Source organism: Anabas testudineus, chromosome 24 (assembly GCF_900324465.2).
Source record: "Anabas testudineus chromosome 24, fAnaTes1.2, whole genome shotgun sequence".
Lineage (NCBI taxonomy): Eukaryota > Metazoa > Chordata > Actinopteri > Anabantiformes > Anabantidae > Anabas > Anabas testudineus.
Genome location: NC_046632.1, coordinates 11882074 through 11903099, shown reverse-complemented (window position 1 = coordinate 11903099; position 21026 = coordinate 11882074). Strand labels below are relative to the sequence as shown.

General features: G+C 42.9%; 1 protein-coding gene across 3 annotated transcripts in view; it reads left to right on the top strand.

Annotated features, from left to right (window-relative positions):
* The window catches only part of LOC113149295 (pleckstrin homology domain-containing family G member 1), a 33729-nt gene that overhangs the window by 6635 nt on the left and 6068 nt on the right, over window positions 1-21026 (top strand). For all 3 annotated transcript variants that reach the window (XM_026341322.1, XM_026341324.1, XM_026341323.1), the window contains 10 exons: window positions 6938-7503; window positions 11576-11676; window positions 12582-12651; window positions 16772-16818; window positions 18368-18518; window positions 18954-19085; window positions 19788-19970; window positions 20071-20166; window positions 20537-20623; window positions 20940-20973. In XM_026341322.1, the coding sequence (XP_026197107.1) occupies window positions 6938-7503; window positions 11576-11676; window positions 12582-12651; window positions 16772-16818; window positions 18368-18518; window positions 18954-19085; window positions 19788-19970; window positions 20071-20166; window positions 20537-20623; window positions 20940-20973 (1467 nt within the window). The remainder of the gene's footprint in view (window positions 1-6937; window positions 7504-11575; window positions 11677-12581; window positions 12652-16771; window positions 16819-18367; window positions 18519-18953; window positions 19086-19787; window positions 19971-20070; window positions 20167-20536; window positions 20624-20939; window positions 20974-21026) is intronic.

Sequence of the window (21026 nt, the reverse complement as noted above, 5' to 3'; positions counted from 1 at the left end):
GGGTGGTGGTAAATGTGGGTATTGAAGAAAACTAATGTATGTTCGTTGTGTTTTTCTGATCAAGAGCTGCACATAGAAGGTGACATTAGTCTTTATTTAATTTTTTTCATGGTTGCTAACAAATTAATTTCAAGTGAAATAACACTATGTGCTTTTGTTTTGATATGAGATCTCTGAAAGCCAACACATGTTGGCTGGGTGGAGGTTTGACTGAGTGCTGAGATGCCATTCTGCAGCCGGTGACCCAAATTAGAGCCTTGAGGGCAGCAGTTGGGGGGTGGCTAAAAATGGGGAGAGAGGAGAGACGCGAGGAGGGGGAATAATTACTGTTCAGAGCAAATGCTTTAGTTTAGAGATGCCTCAGACAATAGACCCTTCGTCCTTCTCCACCCACTGCTCTAGCTAGCCCAGTCCACTGGGAGGACGTCTGCCCCCATCCTGAGCCCAGGACAGCAGCAGCAGAGGGTGCACAGGGCCACTTTCCATTTTGAGTAATCTAAACAGATCAGTAGTTTTTAATCTCAATCTCATGCCTCAGTGTGCATCCAAGTGTGTGTGGTGTGTATAGACGCTGTAGGATGATCAGCTTTGCAATGTGAGGCGGATGCAAAGAGTCTAGTGGTGAGGAGTGTTGTTTTTTTTTTCTCAGGGCTGAAATCCAATCAGGTCAATGAATGAGGCTCGTGTGTTGCACTCGGAGGGCGGGCAAGGGCGTGAGCAGCAGGGGTTGCATGTGCGCACAGGTGGGTATGAGAGTCGTTTTGTGGGTTGAAACTTTTCCCCGCAGAGACCAAACACAGGTGCTGTCACCTAAAGCTATGCTCCAAGCTCCCCACTCCACAGGGTCACTAACAAGCAGACGCTCCTCTGTGATAACATGGTTTTAATGCACATCTCATAAACACAACCTGAAGCTAACGTGGATCCATCTCTACTTAAAACACGTGAATGCACCTGCACATGTTGGATGTTGAATAATTATAATGGTTAAAATCATTGCAAGAAAAAGCCATTTGTTGCTAATTAGCCTCCCAGCTGGGGCGTGCGTTTCCTTTAACTATGTTTTGTGGGGCAATGAAACCTACAGGAGTCTATTAAGTCACACGTCATGTTTAAACTTCTGTCTTTACCAGTCTTGACGTGTGTTGAGATGTTTGAAATACTGTCTTGAGATGGAGTCGGCAGCTTGGGCAGCTTATTCTGTGCCAACAAATAAAAGGAGGAATGCTTATTTTCTCTTTTACTCCTTCTCGTTTTTCTCCATCTGCCCTCCGGAGCAGCTGTATTATAATATATGACTCGACCAGCCCCGCTCTTTGTTAGTTCAGTGATAAGTTGCTCAGTGGAATCCCCACCCTCTGCTTTCAGACCCATCCTCTCTCGCTCTCTCTCTCTCCTTCTGCTCTTCCACAGTTGTCTCGGTGTGAAATCTTGAGTGACACTTTAAGGTCCTTAGCGTCAGTTGAGATCAAGTCTGCATCTTCATCAGAAACGGACACTGTCTCCGAGTGGACACAGCAGACGACGTGAGGCCGTAACTGAACAGAAAGCAGTGCTGTTGAAGCAAGAATAGAAAAATACAACAAAAGTATTCCCAAAAAATTGGTGTTATCACCTTTAAAATATGTAGGATGGAGAAATAGTTACTGAAATATTTAGTATATTGTTTTGAGAATGTTTAAAGTACCACAAACGGGGGCAGACAGAATGAGACAAAGTGAGTGGGGAAATGGAAAAGACAAAAGAGAAGGGAGTGGGTGGTGTTTGGCCTTTGGCCTTCTTTCTCATCTTTTCTTCCTACTTTCATTCCTCTCCTCCTCATTTCTCACTGTCTTACGTAGAGTCACACACATGTGTTTGTTTCGTTTGTAAAGGCTCTGTCAAAAACAACTGGACTATAACTCATAGAAAGCTCTGACGAAGCAGTTTGTTCTAATTGTCATCAAAACCCCATTTGGATTCAGCTCCATGTTTAATGATTTGGGTTCATAGGAATGCAAAGTCGGCAATAAGCTGTATGGCATTGACTCAATAGCCATCTGGTTGGACTGTCGCAGCATAAACAAGAACACACAGACAAACAAGGTTGATTAAAAGGATCCAGGAGCTACACAGACCATGTTAAAGTTACCTTGCGTCTCTCTTGGTCAAACTCTTCAGTATTTTTTTTTTTGTATGTATGGTAATATTCAGATTAATATTACATTTGAACATTCCCAGTTGTTTTCACTGCTCAGTAGCTGAAGATGATTTTACTCAACGGCTGTGAATGTGTAAAAAAATGTATTATTTATCACAGAGCCTGATATTACAGGTACATTTCCACCGTTCATGTGACTCAGTTGTGATATATCCTAGTTTAACTGCACAAGCACAACCCTGCACTGAGATGAGACTCAGTAATTTGAGTGTGGATAGGGAGTGGTGTTATGAACATACATGCTCCAAATGCAAATATGAGCCTTGGTGGTCTGTAGCTGTACACACTGTACACAGGCAAGTCTATGTGTATTTTTACTTTGTAAAGTATATGCTTGGAGGGGCATAGTTTAAGCCCATAGGAATGTCCTGTAGAGAGCCTATGGCCTGCCAAGCATATTCTGAGTTTAAATTATAATAGAAGAGGAAAGAAAAGAATAGTAGGAAGGGAGGAAGACGATGTGTTGATGTTGAGGAAAAATGAGTGACCGAGCGAGTGGAGACAATAAATAGTGGTCACGCCAGAAGAGTGAAGAATGAAACTTAAATGGTTAACATGGCTGCTTCCTTTCTATTTCCCCAGTATCAGCTGTGTTAACACGGGTAGCAGTTGGTCAAAGGGGCAAATCTGTGCATCAGAGATCACCAGTGTTGAACGCAACAAGGCACCATGCAAATGTGCTCTGCCTCCACAAGCAAATGCACTGGTGTAAGCCGCTCCTTTGAAACTGGTCAGACAATTTTGTTGTAACTTAAAGGTCATTTATGTATTTACTAAGGACTCAAAGAGTTAAAAACAATTTAGTACTTTTCTGTGTCACCATGAGAATACATGTGTGATCTATTCATGTCTGCAGTGGTCTTTAGGGAAGCTAAAATCAGACACCTTAACGTTGCATAATTGAAGTGTGCACACATCTGGTGTAGCCTCATCGACATCTGTCTTTATTGGTCGCTGTGATCATTCCTTCTCTCCACTGTGGCCACAGTCCTCGCTGTGTTCAGAATGCCCTCCAAAGTTCAGACAAACCTGATGTGAGCCTTTGGCCAACTTCTTTTTCAGTATGAAATCCCCCTTTTGATATTCCCGGGGACTGTTTCTATTACTGAGGGATACTCCCTGGAAGTTGCATGTTGGCTTTGTTGCTGGAATCAGCATACTTCACATAGTGATTTTATTGCTCTTGTTTTAAAACCAATGATTACAGATGCCATGCAGCTTAAAATAAAACAGACTTTTTTTTGTGCTCATGACATAATTGAAATATTTTGAACATGTTTATGGCTTTAATGTCTATGTTAGATGTCTTCTTCACATTATACGGCACTCACAGGGCAGTTTGTGCTATTTGAGCTACTGGAGAGGGCGATAAGGTCAACACAGAAACAAGAGTGCTCACGGCTGTTTGCTGACCAATCTAGGGTAAAGAGTACCTCAGGTGACCAGGAAGTGTTGTGGTGTGAAGTTATCAGGTATTTGGCTATTTGAGTTTTTGTGCTGTAAACAGAGATTGTAAAACCAGCTCTAACAAGATTCTTGTGACATATTATAGCTGTTTCTAATCTAAAAACACAAATTGTGACTCACAGTCTTTTGTGCCTTCTGTGTTTATTGTCTGCTCAGTCCTCTGTCTGGGTCCTCGTGGTTCCTCACTGTTTGCTTTCCAGACAGGCCTGGTGTTCAATATATTAAACTTGGCTGAATAGTAAAGCAGCCCCAGTTCTTTGACTTTTTCAAGCTGAATGAAAGCCAGAGATTAAAGCCAGCTTGTGAAGACACTCGCTGATGCACTCTCTCTCTCTGTCTCTCTGGTCTGGTAGGAAACACAGCCTTTACACACTACCCTAATCCTCACATTCACAGATATACAACACACACACAGAGGTGAAACAGTCCCAACCTGCATGCTTACGACCATAATTAGGGATGATTTACAGGGATCAGGTTGAACATAATCTGGACAGGAGGTAACTGAAGCCCAGCCATCTTTGGTGTGTGTGTGTGTGTGTGTGTGTGTGTGTGTGTGTGTGTGTTGAGGAGGGGGGGGTTGCAGGTTGTGTGTTTGTAAAGAGCCAAGTCACCCAGGAAATGGACATGCCCCAAACATGAAGCTGGAAGGTGGGAACGAGGGGCTGGGAAAACACAAGATGGAGCAATCTCTGTCTGTGTGATGTTTCGGTTTCATTGAAACACATGGTTTCTCTGGGGTGTGTGTGTGTGTGTGTGTGTGTGTGTGTGTGTGTGTGTGTGTGTGTGTGTGTGTGTGTGTGTGTGTGTGTGTGTGTGTGTGTGTGTGTGTGTGTGTGTGTGTGTGCGCAGATTGCACATGTACACAGCCAGCCCATATCACGCTGCAATAGCTGTTGTGAGGACCATTAAGTTATTAGCTTGGTTCGTGTTATCTCTGGAGTGATAAACCTAATGCATTTTGTGTGAAATATACACAAACCATAGATTTCAATACATCACCCACTGTGATAAGGGATACCATTGCCCATTAATGCTATATATGTAATATAACCTTTGTGCATTGTGTTTGGTATCTTAAAATCAGTTAGCTGCTTATCGAAAAGCCAAGGCTGTTGGTCGTGGGGTTCTTTTTCTCATTCTCTGATCCGTAATTGTTTAAAAAGTGGGTCAGGCTTGGGGGGGGGTCAAACATTTGGATGGACACACACACACACACTCGGGGAGAAGCAGCTCCGAACTTGTTTGATGAAAACACGGCTTCATGGCACTTGTTCACAGTTTTGGACGCTCCAGATCCTAAGTGCTTTTCTTGGCAGCGCAGCAGAGCAAAATTAAAACTAGTAAACGCTGTGATTCAGAGCGTCAGACACTCCCTTTACTGTTGCTATTGAGAGGTGGATTGCAAAACATCTCCGTTTTCTTCTGGGGGACAATGTAACCAGCAATTAACTTTACTTTATATTCTTTATAAAAACATCTAAGTGATGATACTACTACTGTTTACAAAATCATTTTTTAAAATCAGGAATAGATCAGTCTGGAGTTGATGAGGACATACATGTTTTTTCTGCCTCATCTGAAATTAAAACAGACTCATGAGATACATACGGGTTCAGTTTCTTAGCTTGGTATCAGTGCAGCAGCAGTTGCCAGGATAAAACTTGAGATCTTCTCATCCCTAGACCAGTCTAACAAGCCTGCTCGCTGCTGAAGGGCTGTCAAAAGAGGTGTCACCATAGCACAAAAAAAAAAAAAAAAAGGCCTTTAAGGTACGTATTTGAAAGGTGAGAGAGTGGGTACGTACCACAATTCTTTGAGCTTGTTCTCAGGTTCACGTTTCATGTTTTTGAACGTGAGCCTGTGATCTCTGACGCTTTGAAGTGAGATGGGGTTTAGACTGAGCTGGAGCTGCTGGCAGCCAGAGAGCGACACTGTCCTGTGGGGCGTTCAATCTCAGTGTTGCCACAACAGCAGAGCTGCTGGGTCACCGGTGTATCGAGCTTTGATGGAAAAAGTCTGGTGTCAAACTCCCACTGATTTGTTACGAGACTCTCTCATCTTGACTCTTTAATACGTTTATTTGTTTCCTGTTCTTCCCGTCAAAGCTTCTCCTCTTTCGATGAAGCATTACATAGGAAAACGTTGAAGGGGAAACTTGGAAAGCTTCTGTCTGATATGCTGCATATGTGGTTTCACTTCAACTGGCCTAACTGTGGGGCCTTGAGAGTCCGTAATCATATCTTAACAGATCTCCCCACAGACACAAGGTTGTGAGCCAGTTTGGCACCGGCTTGACGCCAAATAGACTCCTGTAGTTTCACACAAGCGCACACAAACTTGCCTGTCTTCCACTGAAATAGGGCTTTCATTCATTGCCTCCAAATGGAGTGTTCTCAGTATTACACGGTTAATCTCGTCATTAAACTCAATCTCTTTCTCCATCTTGCTGGAGAAATGTTCACACAGTCTCGCACAAATCCATTAGAGTGTCTGTTTCTCGTGTTTGTGCGCGTGCGTTCTCATGAAGTGTGGTGACTGGTGCCGGCGTCTTGCAAGGGAAATGTGTCTTTGGGTGGAACAGAGGACGAATCTGTGAGAGCTACTGGTCCCCGTATGGCGGGTGGTCAGTAGGACTGTGGTCAGCGGGAATGTCAGGAATTGAGACGCCAAACAGACAGAGACTGTCAGGATATGAAAGTGGTATTGTACATGTTAGAAGTTTCGTACAGTGACGCTTTTCAGTGTGGAGCTTGAAAGAGGGAAATACTAGGTCAGTTCCTGTTGAATATGTGAATTTAATTACATTTTTAACGGTTGTGTGTTCGACTTTCTAGCCCCAATAACTCAACTTGAGAGCTAACACATTAGATTTTACACTTCTAAAATTCTTAAGAAGTGTAAACAGATTTTTTTATTACATATTTGTACCCCATTTTGTTATTTTACTGCTTCTGTCAGTGTTTCCTTCTTATCCCTGGTTGTTCTCGCTGTGGTTTTTTCCCACATGATTTCCTGTTAAGGCTTTTGTTTTTGTTAAACGATGATATATTAAGGCATTAATGACATCAGGTTTTTATTTGAGGATTTCACATGTCAGCATTGTTACAGTCTTAGAGAAAGTGTGATTTCTTAAATGTATTTATTTTTTGGACTGTAGACACGTAGCAGAATCACTGTGACACAGCACATCTTTGGGAATCTAACAGAACTAAATTGTAATTCAGATATTACCATTCACAATCTTCCTTTTATCTGATTTTCTTTTAGACGACTATAACTACCTGCCTGATGTGTTGCCTCCTCTTCCTGAAGTCCCGGACTCTGGTTCAGTCCTGAGCTCCATCGACATCCCAACCCGCTGCCTTCGCAACCCGGCCTTCCGCCACGCCTCCTCGCGCTACTGCTCGGCCCTCAGCATGGACTCCTCTCCCGACAGCGCCGAAAGGCCGATCAGCTACAGCTCAACGTCTTCGTCTGCCTCCTCCCGGGACAGTCACTGCTCGCTGGGTAGCCGCTCCACCCTTGTCTCTGCCACTCACTGTAACCCGGCCACCTCAGACCGAGACTCTGGGGCAATTCGGTTGGAGCTGGTACCCGCACGGCAGCTGGGATGTGGAGAAGACGACGTCAGAACTGATGGAGGAATGGACATAAGGAGGGGACAAGGCAGACAGGGCAGTGGACAGACTCCAACAGAACATTCGGAGCCGGAGCAGAGTCCAGAGGGAGGAGAGCAGACGGTACAGGGACCCAGGACGTATGTGGACCGAGTGGTGCAGGAGATTCTGGACACAGAGAGAACCTACGTCCAGGACCTGCGAAGCATTGTAGAGGTAAGGAAGTAAACACAGTCTGTGTAAGAAATGAGAAGCAGAAGCGACCTTGACTTGGCAGGACTACAAAGATATATTAGCACATTTGAACAAATTAGTTGTTTCACAGATTATCTCTTCCAAATGTGACCCTCAGGTTTAGCCCCGGATGTCTGTGTGTGAGAAATAAAAATGTTTAGTAAGATTACAAGATAACAATGCTGAAGTTTTCCAGATTAGCAATTTATCTTAAGGATGTTGTGAACTTTAAAGTATGAGATCTCTCATTTCTTCCATCACCATTTTTTTTTTCTTTTGGCGTGTGATCCGTTACGATAAATGACTTGTAACTTTAGTTTTTCTTGTTTTATCTGAATTAATTTTGAAAGCTTGAACAGACAGTTAAGTACCAGTTACATTCAGTGGAGACAGATAATGAAATGGGATCAAATGATTTGAAACCTTTCAAATGTCTCACCTTTCTCATACAAAACAATTACAGAACTTAGATGTTACCCAACTGACCCAGTTAAGGTCTGAGCAGCAGTAGGAAGGCAGTCCCAGCTTGAACCGGGCCTTTTCAGGAGGAACACAGGGCTTTAAATGACATCCTTTATGTCTTTGTGGTTTTCCTCACACACGTGACACACACAGCTCATTGCCTGCTGGGAACTATTAATACAATAAGGTCACCTGTGCTTGCAGGCGGGGTTTGGCCGAGCTACACGATACCAGCACCTTTGTGCTGCAGGCACAGGCACACATTGAAAACTTTTTTTTTTTTAAAGTGCACACAAATACTGTATGCACACACATGCAGACAAATCTCAAACAAATACTCTTTTTGTGAGGTTGTCTTTGAACTGCAGGGCTACACATTGCCTTTAGTCAGTGCTTTATTGGCTTTGTTAAAGATTGGGATTTGTATCAAAGGTTGCTCTCCCTTCTCTCCCTCCCCTTTGTTTCTCTACTCGGCTCATTTTGGTTCTCTGCGAAATCTGAAATTCATTTTGTGTCTGCTAAAATGTAACAAGATGTAAAGTCTCGTGCAAAAAAGAGTAAATGTGGAAATTGTTATATTGTGCATGTGCCCTGTCACCCCTGATCAAAGTCCCAACCCCTCCTGCTCCTCTTTCCTTTACTCCCTCCTTAGGATGTAGAGACAGAGTTGGAGGCAGGAATAGGGATTTAGCTCTGAGATAACAATGTCCAAAGGTTAGGGTTAACGCTGAACAGAGCTTAGGAGCTGTACTTTATAATCCTGTACTGCCTTTACTTTGCAGACCATCTATTGCAATTAGTGAATCGGACCACCCAGCTCTGGACGACCACACATTGACGGTCAGGACTGCTAATTCTTCACCGGCACTTTAGAACAGACGTGTGCATTTAGCCTGTATTCACCCCTTTAATGACACTTTGAGTGAGTGCACAGGGGGAGGATGGATTGCACTGATTGTATCTGCATGAATAGAGCTTTTAACACAACAGTTCACCTATAGCCAAGAGAAAACTACAGCCACTGGATAGCACAAGCACAGAACGACCCATCCATTATCTGCACTGTCCTGTGTTCCTGCAAACCCTGTTTCAATAATCTGTTTGCCCATGCTGCTTCCTGCAAGAGAAGAGGGTGTGACAGCAGTAACACAAATATTTACCCAGACTCCCCCGGGCTCACCTGTGTTCAGCTGTCAGGGGCAGTGTTGTTACTCTGCAACATATTTCCACGGAAAACTAAAAATTGGTGGACCCTCATGCTATGTTAAGTCTCCCTTGGAAATGGCTATTGTTTTTAAATGATCGTTGTGTTTCTTGTTTCAAAATGTGCATGTGTCTAGCACATATGCAGCCATATGCCATATGCATTGAGCCTTTCGGAGCCGGCGTGCATGTCTGTAAGTGAACGCTGGTGTCTGTTAGTTCCTTGTGATCATCCAGCCTTGGCTCGATCGGTTTGTGTAATGAGGCCAGTCCGCAAAGACAAATCTCTGATCTTTTTTTCCACTCGGAGCCCTGGAACACATCACCAGGCCATTTGAAGTTGACCAGGAATTTGGAAATAAAGTGGGAACATCACTTTGCCTGCAGAAATGTTCAAAATAATGAGATTTGAATGTTTGCACTCGGCTTTGTCTGGTGAAAAAGACTCCCTGCTGCGGGTGCAGGCTGAGCCATGTGTTTGGACTGTAAAGAGTGTGTGTGCTTGAGAAAGTTAATGGTTACCGTAAGAAAGTATCAAGCTTGTACATGTACATCTGATGCTTAGCAGGGAGTGTATCTTAAGTGTGTCTGTGTGCGTGACTGTGTGTGTGCGTGTGAATGCTGGCAATTGTTGAGCTCACTCAGGCTTTGGCAGCATATGATGAGTGAGTGGGTCGAGTCGGGTCATATCTGTGACCCTGTGACTAATAAAGTTTCTCCTCATACATTACTACCATTCGTCAACAAAATCTAAACATGACCCCTGGCGTGACCCCTGATATAACCACTGTAAGCAGAATTTCCAGTCTTATTCTTAAATCCAAACTCTTGGCCTAAAGTTGTTTTTAACCTTCAAATCCTGAATGTCACACAGAGCAGGATCATTCCCTTGAAGTTTGACTTCCAGCCCTTGTTTTGGCTGAGATCATTTTGTGTCGTTCTCTTTTTTTAAATCCCTCCCTTCGCCTAAGCAACCACAAGTTAATGGACTGCTGCTCAGACTGAGCTATAATAATAATAATAATGATAATAATAGCTAAATACATAAAGAACTACTAAGAACAGAAACCACAGTGGCAGACAGAAAATTAGGCAAACAGACTGAAGGGAGTGAACAAGCAAGTTTTGTGTCTGCTGAAATGATCAGTGGGTGTGTGTTTGTGCATGTTGAGAGTAGCCTCCCCATGTTTAACTGTCCGTTCTGCCCAGCTGCAAACAGTGGTCTGGTTTGCCACCAGGATACTGCCTCCTCCTGAACCCCTATCCCATATCTGCTCAGGCTTTAAGGTTTAGATACAGCTGCACTAGTCGTGTTCATTTTGTGTGTGCGCACTGGTGTTTCAAGTGTCTTCATGAGCAATTGTGTTTTGGGTTGGACTCCGGTTGGCAACTTTCTGTTGCCTGCAGGAACAGATACTATCAGAGCTTAACCTGTCAGCAAGACAGACAAGCAAGAGACACTTTGTAGGAAGGAGCCGAGAGAGAGACATGGAGATTTTTCTGTCTGCTGTATCTTATTTATGAATACTCTATCTGATTTGTATTCAGAGAACATGATTGCATGATATGGAGAATATGTAGGATACACGATACTGAAAAAATAAATGCACGACTGAAGTTGAACCTGCAGCAGTAGGTTTAACTGATGTAACAGGCAGTGCTGCAGAGGATCATACAAAAAGAGACACGTACAGTTAAAAACAATTAGTGCTACTGAGCAACTTTCCTGTAATGATCAGACTATTTGTCCCACAATCCCTCACTCTTTCTCTGCAGGGCAGACTGAGGACCTAAGGCTGGTATTTAATCATACCCAGTCATAATGGTGGTGATGGAGACAGTGATAAAGACGCAGAGAGTTAAATCTTCTTGAGCAGACGTGTTTTTCATCAAGGACCCATGTTAATACCTGTGGTGGGACTCATTTAGAACAAACCTGATGACCTTTGTTATCCTCTTGCTTGCGCAAATCAACAAGACAGGGATCAGGCATTGAACCATAGTCATGAATCATAAGTGTTTTAGTTTTCACATGAGGGAGATTTGTTGTTATTCCTATAAAACGCTGTAGATTTAAACCCAGAGTAATCATACAGGCTGAGGGGAAATCAGACTTGTCATGCTTGCTCATCATATGCAAAATGTTCAAAAGTAATTTTGATTGCTGGGCAGAAATCTTCTGAAGAATCTGTCAGGCTAAAGTGTTGCAAAGTAGAGTCAAGTGGAGCAATGAGCTTCAAGTTGACCAAGGTGAAGTCTGTAGGAGTCACCATGTTGGTAGTCTGTCAAAGTGAAGTGCTGTGCTTGCCAAGAGAAAATCCAATCAAAATCTCAGTCACAGAGCTCTAATGTGCCGGCCGTCTCCTTGCTTTTCTCTTTCTCTGTGCAGGACTATCTGGAGTGTATCAGCAACCAGTGTCGACTGGCCTTGAGCTCTGAGGATAAAGGTTCTCTATTTGGCAACATCCAGGACATCTACCACTTTAACAGGTATGGGATACACACAGAAAACTGCCCACCACTGATTACAGTAAAACGAACAGTAAAAAAGGAATGTATTTATTTCCACATTGGTCTAGTTTCACACAATCCTGTACTGTTACTTATTCTGTGTTGTCTCTTTTGTAATTCAGGATCTGTCAAGTAGGTTCTATGAATTATATTGAAACATAATAGTTTGTGGAAGCGGCACTGTAACTAACAACTGCAAGTGTGACTTGGACACTTGACATGAGCCTCAACTTGGACTTGCCCCTGAAGATTTAAAAATGGCTCAGTCACACATGAATACACAGACAGACCATTGTTTCTCTGAGGCTCAACAAACAACATCCTGGTAATGCTGAAACTGGGCAGAGCCACCTGTTGATTTCTAGGAAGGGCGTTGTTATGGCAGTTAGGTGTGTGTGTGTGTGTCTGTGTGTGTGGGTGTGTGTGTCTGTGTGTGTTCAGACGAGTTGGCTAGTTGTGCATCAGTGATCTGGAGACACAAACATGCACACTCTGTCCTTTCGTTTCTCAGCTGCTGCACGCAGACAACCTGGTCAGTGAGAGGAGGCATAAAAACAGTTTAAATCGGTCACAATGACCTCATGCTTCAAACATGAAACAATAACTTCAGCAAGCCAGTCTGCACTTACACACACATACGCAGGTACACCAAGGAATTCCCTGTTTGAATTCATGGAAGTTTCTCATTTGTTCAGAGCTTAGCGCTGTATGACCTAATATCTGTACCCAGGGTGACTCTTGCTCCTGAAATCCACTGTAATTGTTGTACAACAATCATGGGAGAGAAGTTTAAAGGCATGTGTCAAAGGAAGAAGAGAATGAGAGTATATGTGTACTGGGAGAGAATCGATTACTAATTTCTCTGAGCTCTTTGTTTTCTTCAGGGACCTTCTTCATGACCTTGAGAAGTGTAACGCCGACCCCGTGGCCATCGCCGAATGCTTTGTTTCCAAGGTAAAGATGGTCACCCTCTTCTTCCTCCACATTCTATGCCCTTATTTGTCTCTATGTCAGGTGATTAAAAGCTACTGGGTACATCTACAGTATTAATGCACTTAAGTTGAGTATATCTGTCCTTTGTCCAATTTAGTACAGGTTACAGGAAGTGTATATTTCAACAATATTGATTTGAGAGCCAAAAAAAGGAAACCGATCCACTATTATTTGCACATACAGTGTATTTTAGTAATAAATCAGTCACAGCAGCCGTGTTCCAGCATAGTGAGTACTCTATACTCTATACTACAAAAAGTATGTGCACATGCTGGGTCAGTTTAGCTTATTGAGGCTGGGTGCATTATTTTGGTGGTTGAGCACGGAGGAAGTACAAGCCCAGAGGAATTTTAGGGTCTGACCCCTCTCTTTTTACAGGAGGGGGTAATGGTAGTGCTTCATCAAGAAAAACTGGACTTAGCAACTCTGCTCAAAGTATCTCTAGTCCCTCCGTTTGTGTGCTTCAGCTTTTATTGCAGCTAATGATTGCATGATTATGTCCCATGGTAATCTGCCGCATTCCAGCACTTCCTCTAAGACACTTCACATTCCCTCTCTACCCTACTGCAATTACACCCAATACCACAGAGCAACTGTTTGGCCATGTATAAGAAAAACAAGTCACAGCCAGCGTCACAGACTCCCTAAATACAGCAGCTGCTGTTGTGACAAACCAGTTTTATAGCAGCTCGCAGCATCACTCTGCATAATTAACGGAGATCCATAAACAAACCACCATGCTGACATCCTGTAACCAGCTGATTAATGTTACAGTTCACAAAAAAAAGTCTCAGTGAAAAATGTCAATCACAAAGGAAAGAAGCTGTTTGGGGATTTAATCTGCTTCCTGGTGTTCTGCGACATTTATGATAAAACTGAAACGACTGTGTGGTTCAACAAGGGGTTAAATTGTTCCAGAGCCAGCTGGGACAATGTACTGCCTTGCTCCTGATTATCATTGCAGAGGATTAAGTAAAAGGCACTTTGTTTAGATAGTCTATGTACAATTATAACTTGGTATATCAGGATAATTCCCACTAAGCTTGTGAAATCCCTGAACATTAACCTTTTTGGTGTAGTACATCCATCAAGCTCATAATTTGACTGCTTAGTCAGCTGGTTTGTACAAATTTAACCCAAAATAGGAACCAGTTTAAGTGTGTAGCGCTTTCGCCAAACAATTGGACAGAATCTGAAGTTATCTTTGTGAAAACAACATGATTTCATGTATTCAGTCGAGTTTGAGGGTGTTTTTTTGTAGTACAACCAATATAAATATTTAAAATTAAAAATAAAATGGTAAAAACAACTAGAACTATCGGCTCTGGCATCCAGTCAAGTTGCAATTTATGAGTATGTCTCTCCAGACTCGTATCAGTTCATCTTTTGAGTCCAAGTGGACGTGTGTGCCAGACGTAATGCATCTCTCCAGGCGTTCCACAGCTATTGCGTTGACAAGAATGTACAAAATGCGAGGTCACAGTGACCTTGACCTTTGACCACCATAATCTAGTTCATCCTTCAATCGTTTGGACGTTTGCGCACATTTTGAAAGAATCATCTCAAGGCATTCCTAAGGTATTGCATTCACAAAAATGGGAGGTACAGATTGTCCACTCAAATACATTTTGCCACCGGCTACAGCTGTTGTCAGCATGGACGCATAAAAACACGGATCAGTGTTATAGGTAAAACATTATAATATATAATATTACATATATTCTTAATAGGAACTCATTACATGTGTGTGTTTGACCTGAATACTTCTCACTGCTGGACAATTAATGCTGCGTGTGTTCATGATTCCACCAGTTGACTCCTGCTACAGGGATTGTAACCAGAATAGTAACCAGAGCTCTTTTGTATTGTTGATGGTTAATCATGGTTGCTAAGACCCAGAAAAACCACAAAACCTTTCTTTCACTATCAAATGTGAAATGCGAAGAAGACACACACACACACACACACACACACACACACGCACACGCACACGCACACGCACACACTCACAGAAAGCTAATACTTTTCTAGTTTGGGCAGCCAAAAATCACATCGCAACCCCTGCGTAGTGTTTGAAGAAGAGACAGATCTTGTAAATCTCTGCCTTGCTCTTAGATAATTGGCCATCTATCCTCATGTTCCTCTCTGTTGGAATAAATCCTCCCTAAGCTTTGTGTTGAGTAAGCCTTTACAGCATTTTATGGGTTGCTACATGCTGACTGAAGCACAGACAGTACAGTTACAACAAGCTCTTAAGCTTTTTTTTTGCCCCTGGTGATTTAACTGGTTCAGTGTGCTTACCTGGTGACTCCCTGTGACCAGTCCAGTCTCGATGAATCAAGTACAACGAAACCTGCTGCTTTATTACTTTGTCATTGAAGTGATGAATAGGTGCTGATGTAACTCAACCTTTGTATCCTGTTTCACTGTGTAGTGATTCAAGGCCACAGCTTAAAAAAAGGCAAAATTTATACATGTAATTTATATCTTGATACTTTAGAGTATCTAAGCCAGCGCTCACTTCAAAGCTCTTACATGCTGCATTTCGATATTGTGATTATATGATTTAGCATAGCTTGTATATATTTCTCAAAGTGAAGTATTTATTATAGATGGGAGTTATTGCAGGGTCTGCCGGTTTCCTGGTTAACTTTGAAGAGCGTGCGGAGACGTTTATGTTTGCATGTCTGTGTGTGCACACACGCACATGCTCTGCACAAATTTCCACTCCACGAGGCAGACTCTGTGGTCTTGCGTTCACGGTGCAGAAGGATATTAAGAGTGTGTATTAGCAGTGTGAGTTGGCGTGTGTCATCGAAAGTCGACGGTGGCACATCTGGTTGTGTTTAGGCCTGGTCTGTGGTGGCAGACTGCTGGAGACGAGGAGGAGAGCTCTGCTCTTCAATTTAGGACAATTCCCATGGAGCACCTCAGGCTAACAAATCATGAACGTCTGTCTGTCTGTGTGTGTGTGTGTGTGTGTGTGTGTGTGTAGCTATGTTCAGTATACTTGGGTGGGATGCTCTGTTTGTTTTTGTCTAGGTAGGTTGAAGTGTTTGCTGCAGCTTGAATAGGATGCATACCATACTGCACATACTATAGATTCACATGCTGGTTTCATGGATGTGTGAGCATCCATGTAACTCAGTGTGCGTGTGTGTTGCAGGACATGCATCTGTTCCCTGCTCTGTGTGTTTATGATGTCGCTTACTGATAACTGTCCGCATCCGGCGACCCCCAAGTGTTTATGGACACAATTAGAATTCTCATTATGCAACAGCGAGGGGTTCATCTTGGGGCCTTCAAGAAAACAAGATGAGAGGGAGGGTTGACGAGAAAAGCTTTCAGGAGAGAGGAGGAAAGCACGATTATGAAAGAAAAGAGAATGATAAGAATTTCCATAAAAAGATCAATGAAGAGAAAATGTGTTGCAGACTCGGAGATGAGGAGAAAGGGCAGACGGTGTGAGGATAAAGAGCAAAGGAGAACGAGGCTCATTCCAGCTTTGATAAGTCATGCTGTCTCTGATATCTTTGATGTTCAGAAAGGCATGCAGGGTGGGAAAAGTCTCAATTAAAGGGGCGGTGATGAAGTATGAGGGGATGTTTAATCCAAGCGCTCAGGTTTGTTGGGATCAACAGAGACTTAAAGGCCAGGACGCAAGGTAATCATAAGCTACAAGGTTGACTTTCAATTAGTAGCAGTGAGTGGAAGAGAGAGAGGAGGCTTTGTCTGTGGGCGCAGAGTGTAGAGAGCGATAAACACGAGATAGCCTGCCTGTCATCAAAACCTGCACCAAACCACTGCAGACACAGCTTAACCAGTAATGATGAGGCAAAAAGTGAGCAAGTCGTGACTTTAAGGGGTCACAACGGTAGTTTTTTGCCTATTTATCGCGCAAGTGACATTATTATTTTTCTTATAAAACAATAGAAAACAATGTGCTGTTCATTAAAACTTTCTTTCCCCTTAGAAACTGCAGGTTACCGTTTGCCACTACATGCATGTGCTCAGGATGCACACAAAATGAATGCCAAATGCATAAACGTGTGAACTAACTTGTCCTTGTGTTGTTCTGCAGAGTGAAGAATTCCACATTTATACCCAGTACTGCACCAACTACCCACGGTAAGCTGGCATAGTGTCTGTGTTTATGTCTGAGACTCATTCACTGTATCTGTCTGTTGTACAAAACCCATCTTCTCACTGTCATTGTTATGCCATCTTGATCTCACCTCCACGTACCGCCTTCCCAGCATCTCACATGGCTCTTTTGTGGATCAATCAATGCTTTACCTTTTTTTCCCCTTCCCTGACAAACTGACACGCTCTATAGAAACCACCACAGCAGGAGTCAAATTGTCTACTGGCTGTTGTGCCTCGGGGTCTCTCTCTACCTCCCTTCCTGCCTCTTTCTTGCTCGCTCCATTTCTTCTGCCTCCATTCTTTTATTTGCAGCCTATTGACAGAGTTACAGCTCACACACTGACAGATGGGGTATTATGGTTGTCACCTTATCATACCGAACACTGTTAATGTTTTATTCTGCTTTGTGGGAGTGTGGCCCTATGGGACACCGCTGTGGAATAATGTGGAGTTCTTGTGTGTGTGTGTGTGTGTGTGTGTGTGTGTGTGTGTGTGTGTGTGTGTGTGTGTGTGTGTCAGTGAGTATATGTTTTGTGTGATTTCATAGGCTGAAACATTATGCTATTTTGCTGGTTGCATATACTGCATCTACCAAACATACCTTTTTACCTGCTACAGTTTAAATTTCAGTGTATGATTAAAGTCGGGGGGGGGGAAACTAGTCACAAGCTAGTGGTGTCTGTGTACATGTACGTGTGTGTGTGTTTGTGTGTGTGTGTGAATGGCTATTGTCAGCTGTTTGAGATAGACCTTCTCCCACATCCACACCACAGCTGGTGACCCCAACCAAGGTCACACACGACACACACGAGAGACACACACACACACACACACACACACACACAGAAGAGACACTTACACACCAAAACATGCACAGTCTGCAGATGTATCATGGTCATGCTGAACTCTAAGGTCGGGTTTCCTCGAGAACAATGTAAGGCCTGTGTGGAGTTGCACTGGAATTTAGACATGCAGCCTTGTGCATATGCATGCACACACACACACACACACACACAAAGATGTAGACGAAAGATGAGTTTTAGGCATCTCACAACTTTCTTTTTCCACTGTGCATGTACAAGCACACACATATATATATATATATATATATATACAGCCTCCATTCTTCAGTGAAAACGACTCTTTCTTCCTCACTGGGTCAAAAGCTCTACTCACTCAAGTAAATTTAGCTCTTGCAAGAATGTAAGAGGATGGTGTTTCAGAAATATGTTTTATTAAAAATTATATACTGTAAAAATCTGTCATGCACCAATCAATAATTTCAGGTAAAAGTCCAAATTATTATTTTCAAGCAAACTCCAATTGAAAATTGCAGAATAAAATCTTTGCATTGTGATGATCCATGTGAATTTATTTTTTTCAGTTTGATAATATATGAATCGGGAGTGAAAATTGAAATTTTTCTGTATTGCCTGCCGGAACATACATTAAAAGTCTCATTTGTCATCGCTGTCAAATTACGGTTTACTGCACATCACTGACATCTTTTTTCGCTGTTCTGTCTCCGCAGGTCGGTGGCTGTGCTAACAGAATGCATGAGGAACAAGGCATTGGCCAAGTTTTTTCGCGAGCGCCAGGAATCTTTGAGGCACTCCTTGCCCCTGGGCTCCTACCTGCTCAAGCCAGTGCAGAGGATCCTCAAGTACCACCTACTGCTGCACGTATGTCTGTCGTCTCTCCAACACAAAAGCGCACGCATTTACATATAAATAATTACTCTTTGCCCACAGAAATGCCAGCACAGGTACTCACTTGTAAGCGCTCAGGATACACACACCACTAATGTTTTTATCAGTGTATTAACCAGTACAAATAGATGAGTACAGTACAGTTCAATAAGAGCATTTCTGTCTCAGCTCCTAATAACAGTATCCACTGGAGAAGCCAAATGCTTAGACATATGGTGCTCAGTATGTTCCTGTGAATGCACACCTTGTATGTGCCTGGTATATGTAAGCCTGCACCCATTTGCACATTTCTTGACCATGCCTGTGCAACATATGTGAGCAAATGCACATGCATACATAATACATATATACATCTATACAAACATGAAGCTAACTCATAGCGGATTTATATGTGTGTTGCCTGTCCAGGAAATAGCCAACCACATGGAGAAGGACACAGAGACGTACGAGGTTGTGCACGAAGCTATAGACACCATGCAGAGAGTGGCCTGGCACATCAACGACATGAAGAGGAAACACGAACACGCCGTTAGGTTGCAGGTATGCAAAAACACTAAGTAACAAATTCAGTCCATTTAGGGCTCTCTATGTCATCCCACTTACTCAAAATCCTGAAATCACTGCGAAGCTGTATTCTACATGCGGTCCACCACCAGCATTTTTATTTTTTATCCTCTAACAACAACAGAAATGCCAGTTTCAAGCCTTTTAAAGGAGCCTTTTTTTTTTTTTATTGTTGCACACAGCAGCTATGTGAACTCTAGGTTTAAGATCAGCCAAGGCTCTGATCGTTGCTTCTTACGCAAGTTACTCCGTTTTCCCCTGGGCTAATGATGGGCTTGCATAAGGAGAGCACATAAAAGAGAAGCTTGTTTCTTTTATCAGCTGGGGTCCAGAATGGTCAGATGAATGCAGGAGTGTGTGTGGAAGTGTGTTTAATCTGTGTCTGAACAAAAGTTTGGCTCAATAGAAATATCCATTATCGTTTTTCTCTACCTGGCTTAATGGCTTTTGCTTTTTGTTTCATGTCTTAAGTTTCTTTATCTATCCAGTAGTGCAACACATATTCTCTATCCCCATATCCATGCTGCCTTTAAAAAAACTTTTAGTTGTTTTTTATTTCATCTTTTTATTTATAAAGAGTTCACAACTCCTGTTCCGTTCAGACCAGCTTCCTGGTTTATGTTGACAATTACAGCACTGAACTCCCCTCACTCTCTGTGTTTCTGTGGACTTCTGCAGGAAATCCAAAGCCAGCTGACGAACTGGAAAGGCCCTGATTTGATAGGCTACGGAGAGCTGGTTCTCGAAGGAACATTTCGTCTTCAGCGAGCTAAAAACGAGAGAACCCTCTTCCTGTTCGACAAGCTCCTGCTCATAACCAAGAAACGAGAAGAAACCTACACGTACAAGGCTCACATCCTGGTCAGTCGAAGCATTGCATGTCCCGAACAGACGCTTAACACTCAAACTTTTCTGCTGATGAACAGGATTTTCAACAGAACGTCCTGCCTGTCTGTTGCAGTGCTGTAACCTGATGCTGGTGGAGGTCATTCCTAAAGAACCCTTGAGTTTCAGCGTGTTTCACTACAAGAATCCCAAACTACAGCACACAGTCCAGGTATGGCAGCATTTCCTAAGAATTGACACATCATAACAGCAGTCAAACACCTTCTGAAGGTAATTACTTGTCTTAAACTGTAGCTAACAGCAACGTTGTGCAAGAGTGCAATCAGAAAGCGTGACGATGATTTACATGTGGCTGAGCGTCCAGCCTCACCTCACTGACCTGCTCAGACATGCCCAGTGTTGAGAGGCTAATGGAGGCCATCCTACTTAACCACTGTGTTTTACACTGTCACTGCAGAGAAATGACAACGTGCGTGACATAAGAAAACCATGTTCCATATTTTAAAAACCCTCTCAGCTGCCATTTAAAGCACATGTCTGATAATGATCTTCTCTGTGATGTTTTGCGCACTCTCCCCCAGGCCAAATCACAGCAAGACAAGCGCATGTGGATCTTGCACCTCAAGCGACTCATACTTGAAAACCATCCTGCCAAAATCCCTGCCAAGGTAAGAGCAACTTGTCTCGTAACAGCTCCTTCTCTGTGCGCTGATGGCGTAAACACAGACTTTGAGTGGGGTGTGTTGAAATTGTTGCCCCCTCTCTATCACTTCTTTACTCAATCTTATCTATCTAAATCTATTTATCTTCTTTTGGACATGCATGACAAAGATGATGACTGTATTAGTTTGACGGGATTTCTTTAAGGGGCTAACTTGAGCCAAATTGTTCAGATAGAATTATTATGTGGCGCCATCTAGTGACAAAGCTTTTCATCCACAGTCTCACCTGTTGAACTCAATGATTTTATTATTTCAATTCCAGGCCAAGCAAGCCATTTTGGAGATGGATGCAATGCGTAAGTGTCATTATGCATGGCATTCATGTTGGAAAATCAACACCCATTTTTAA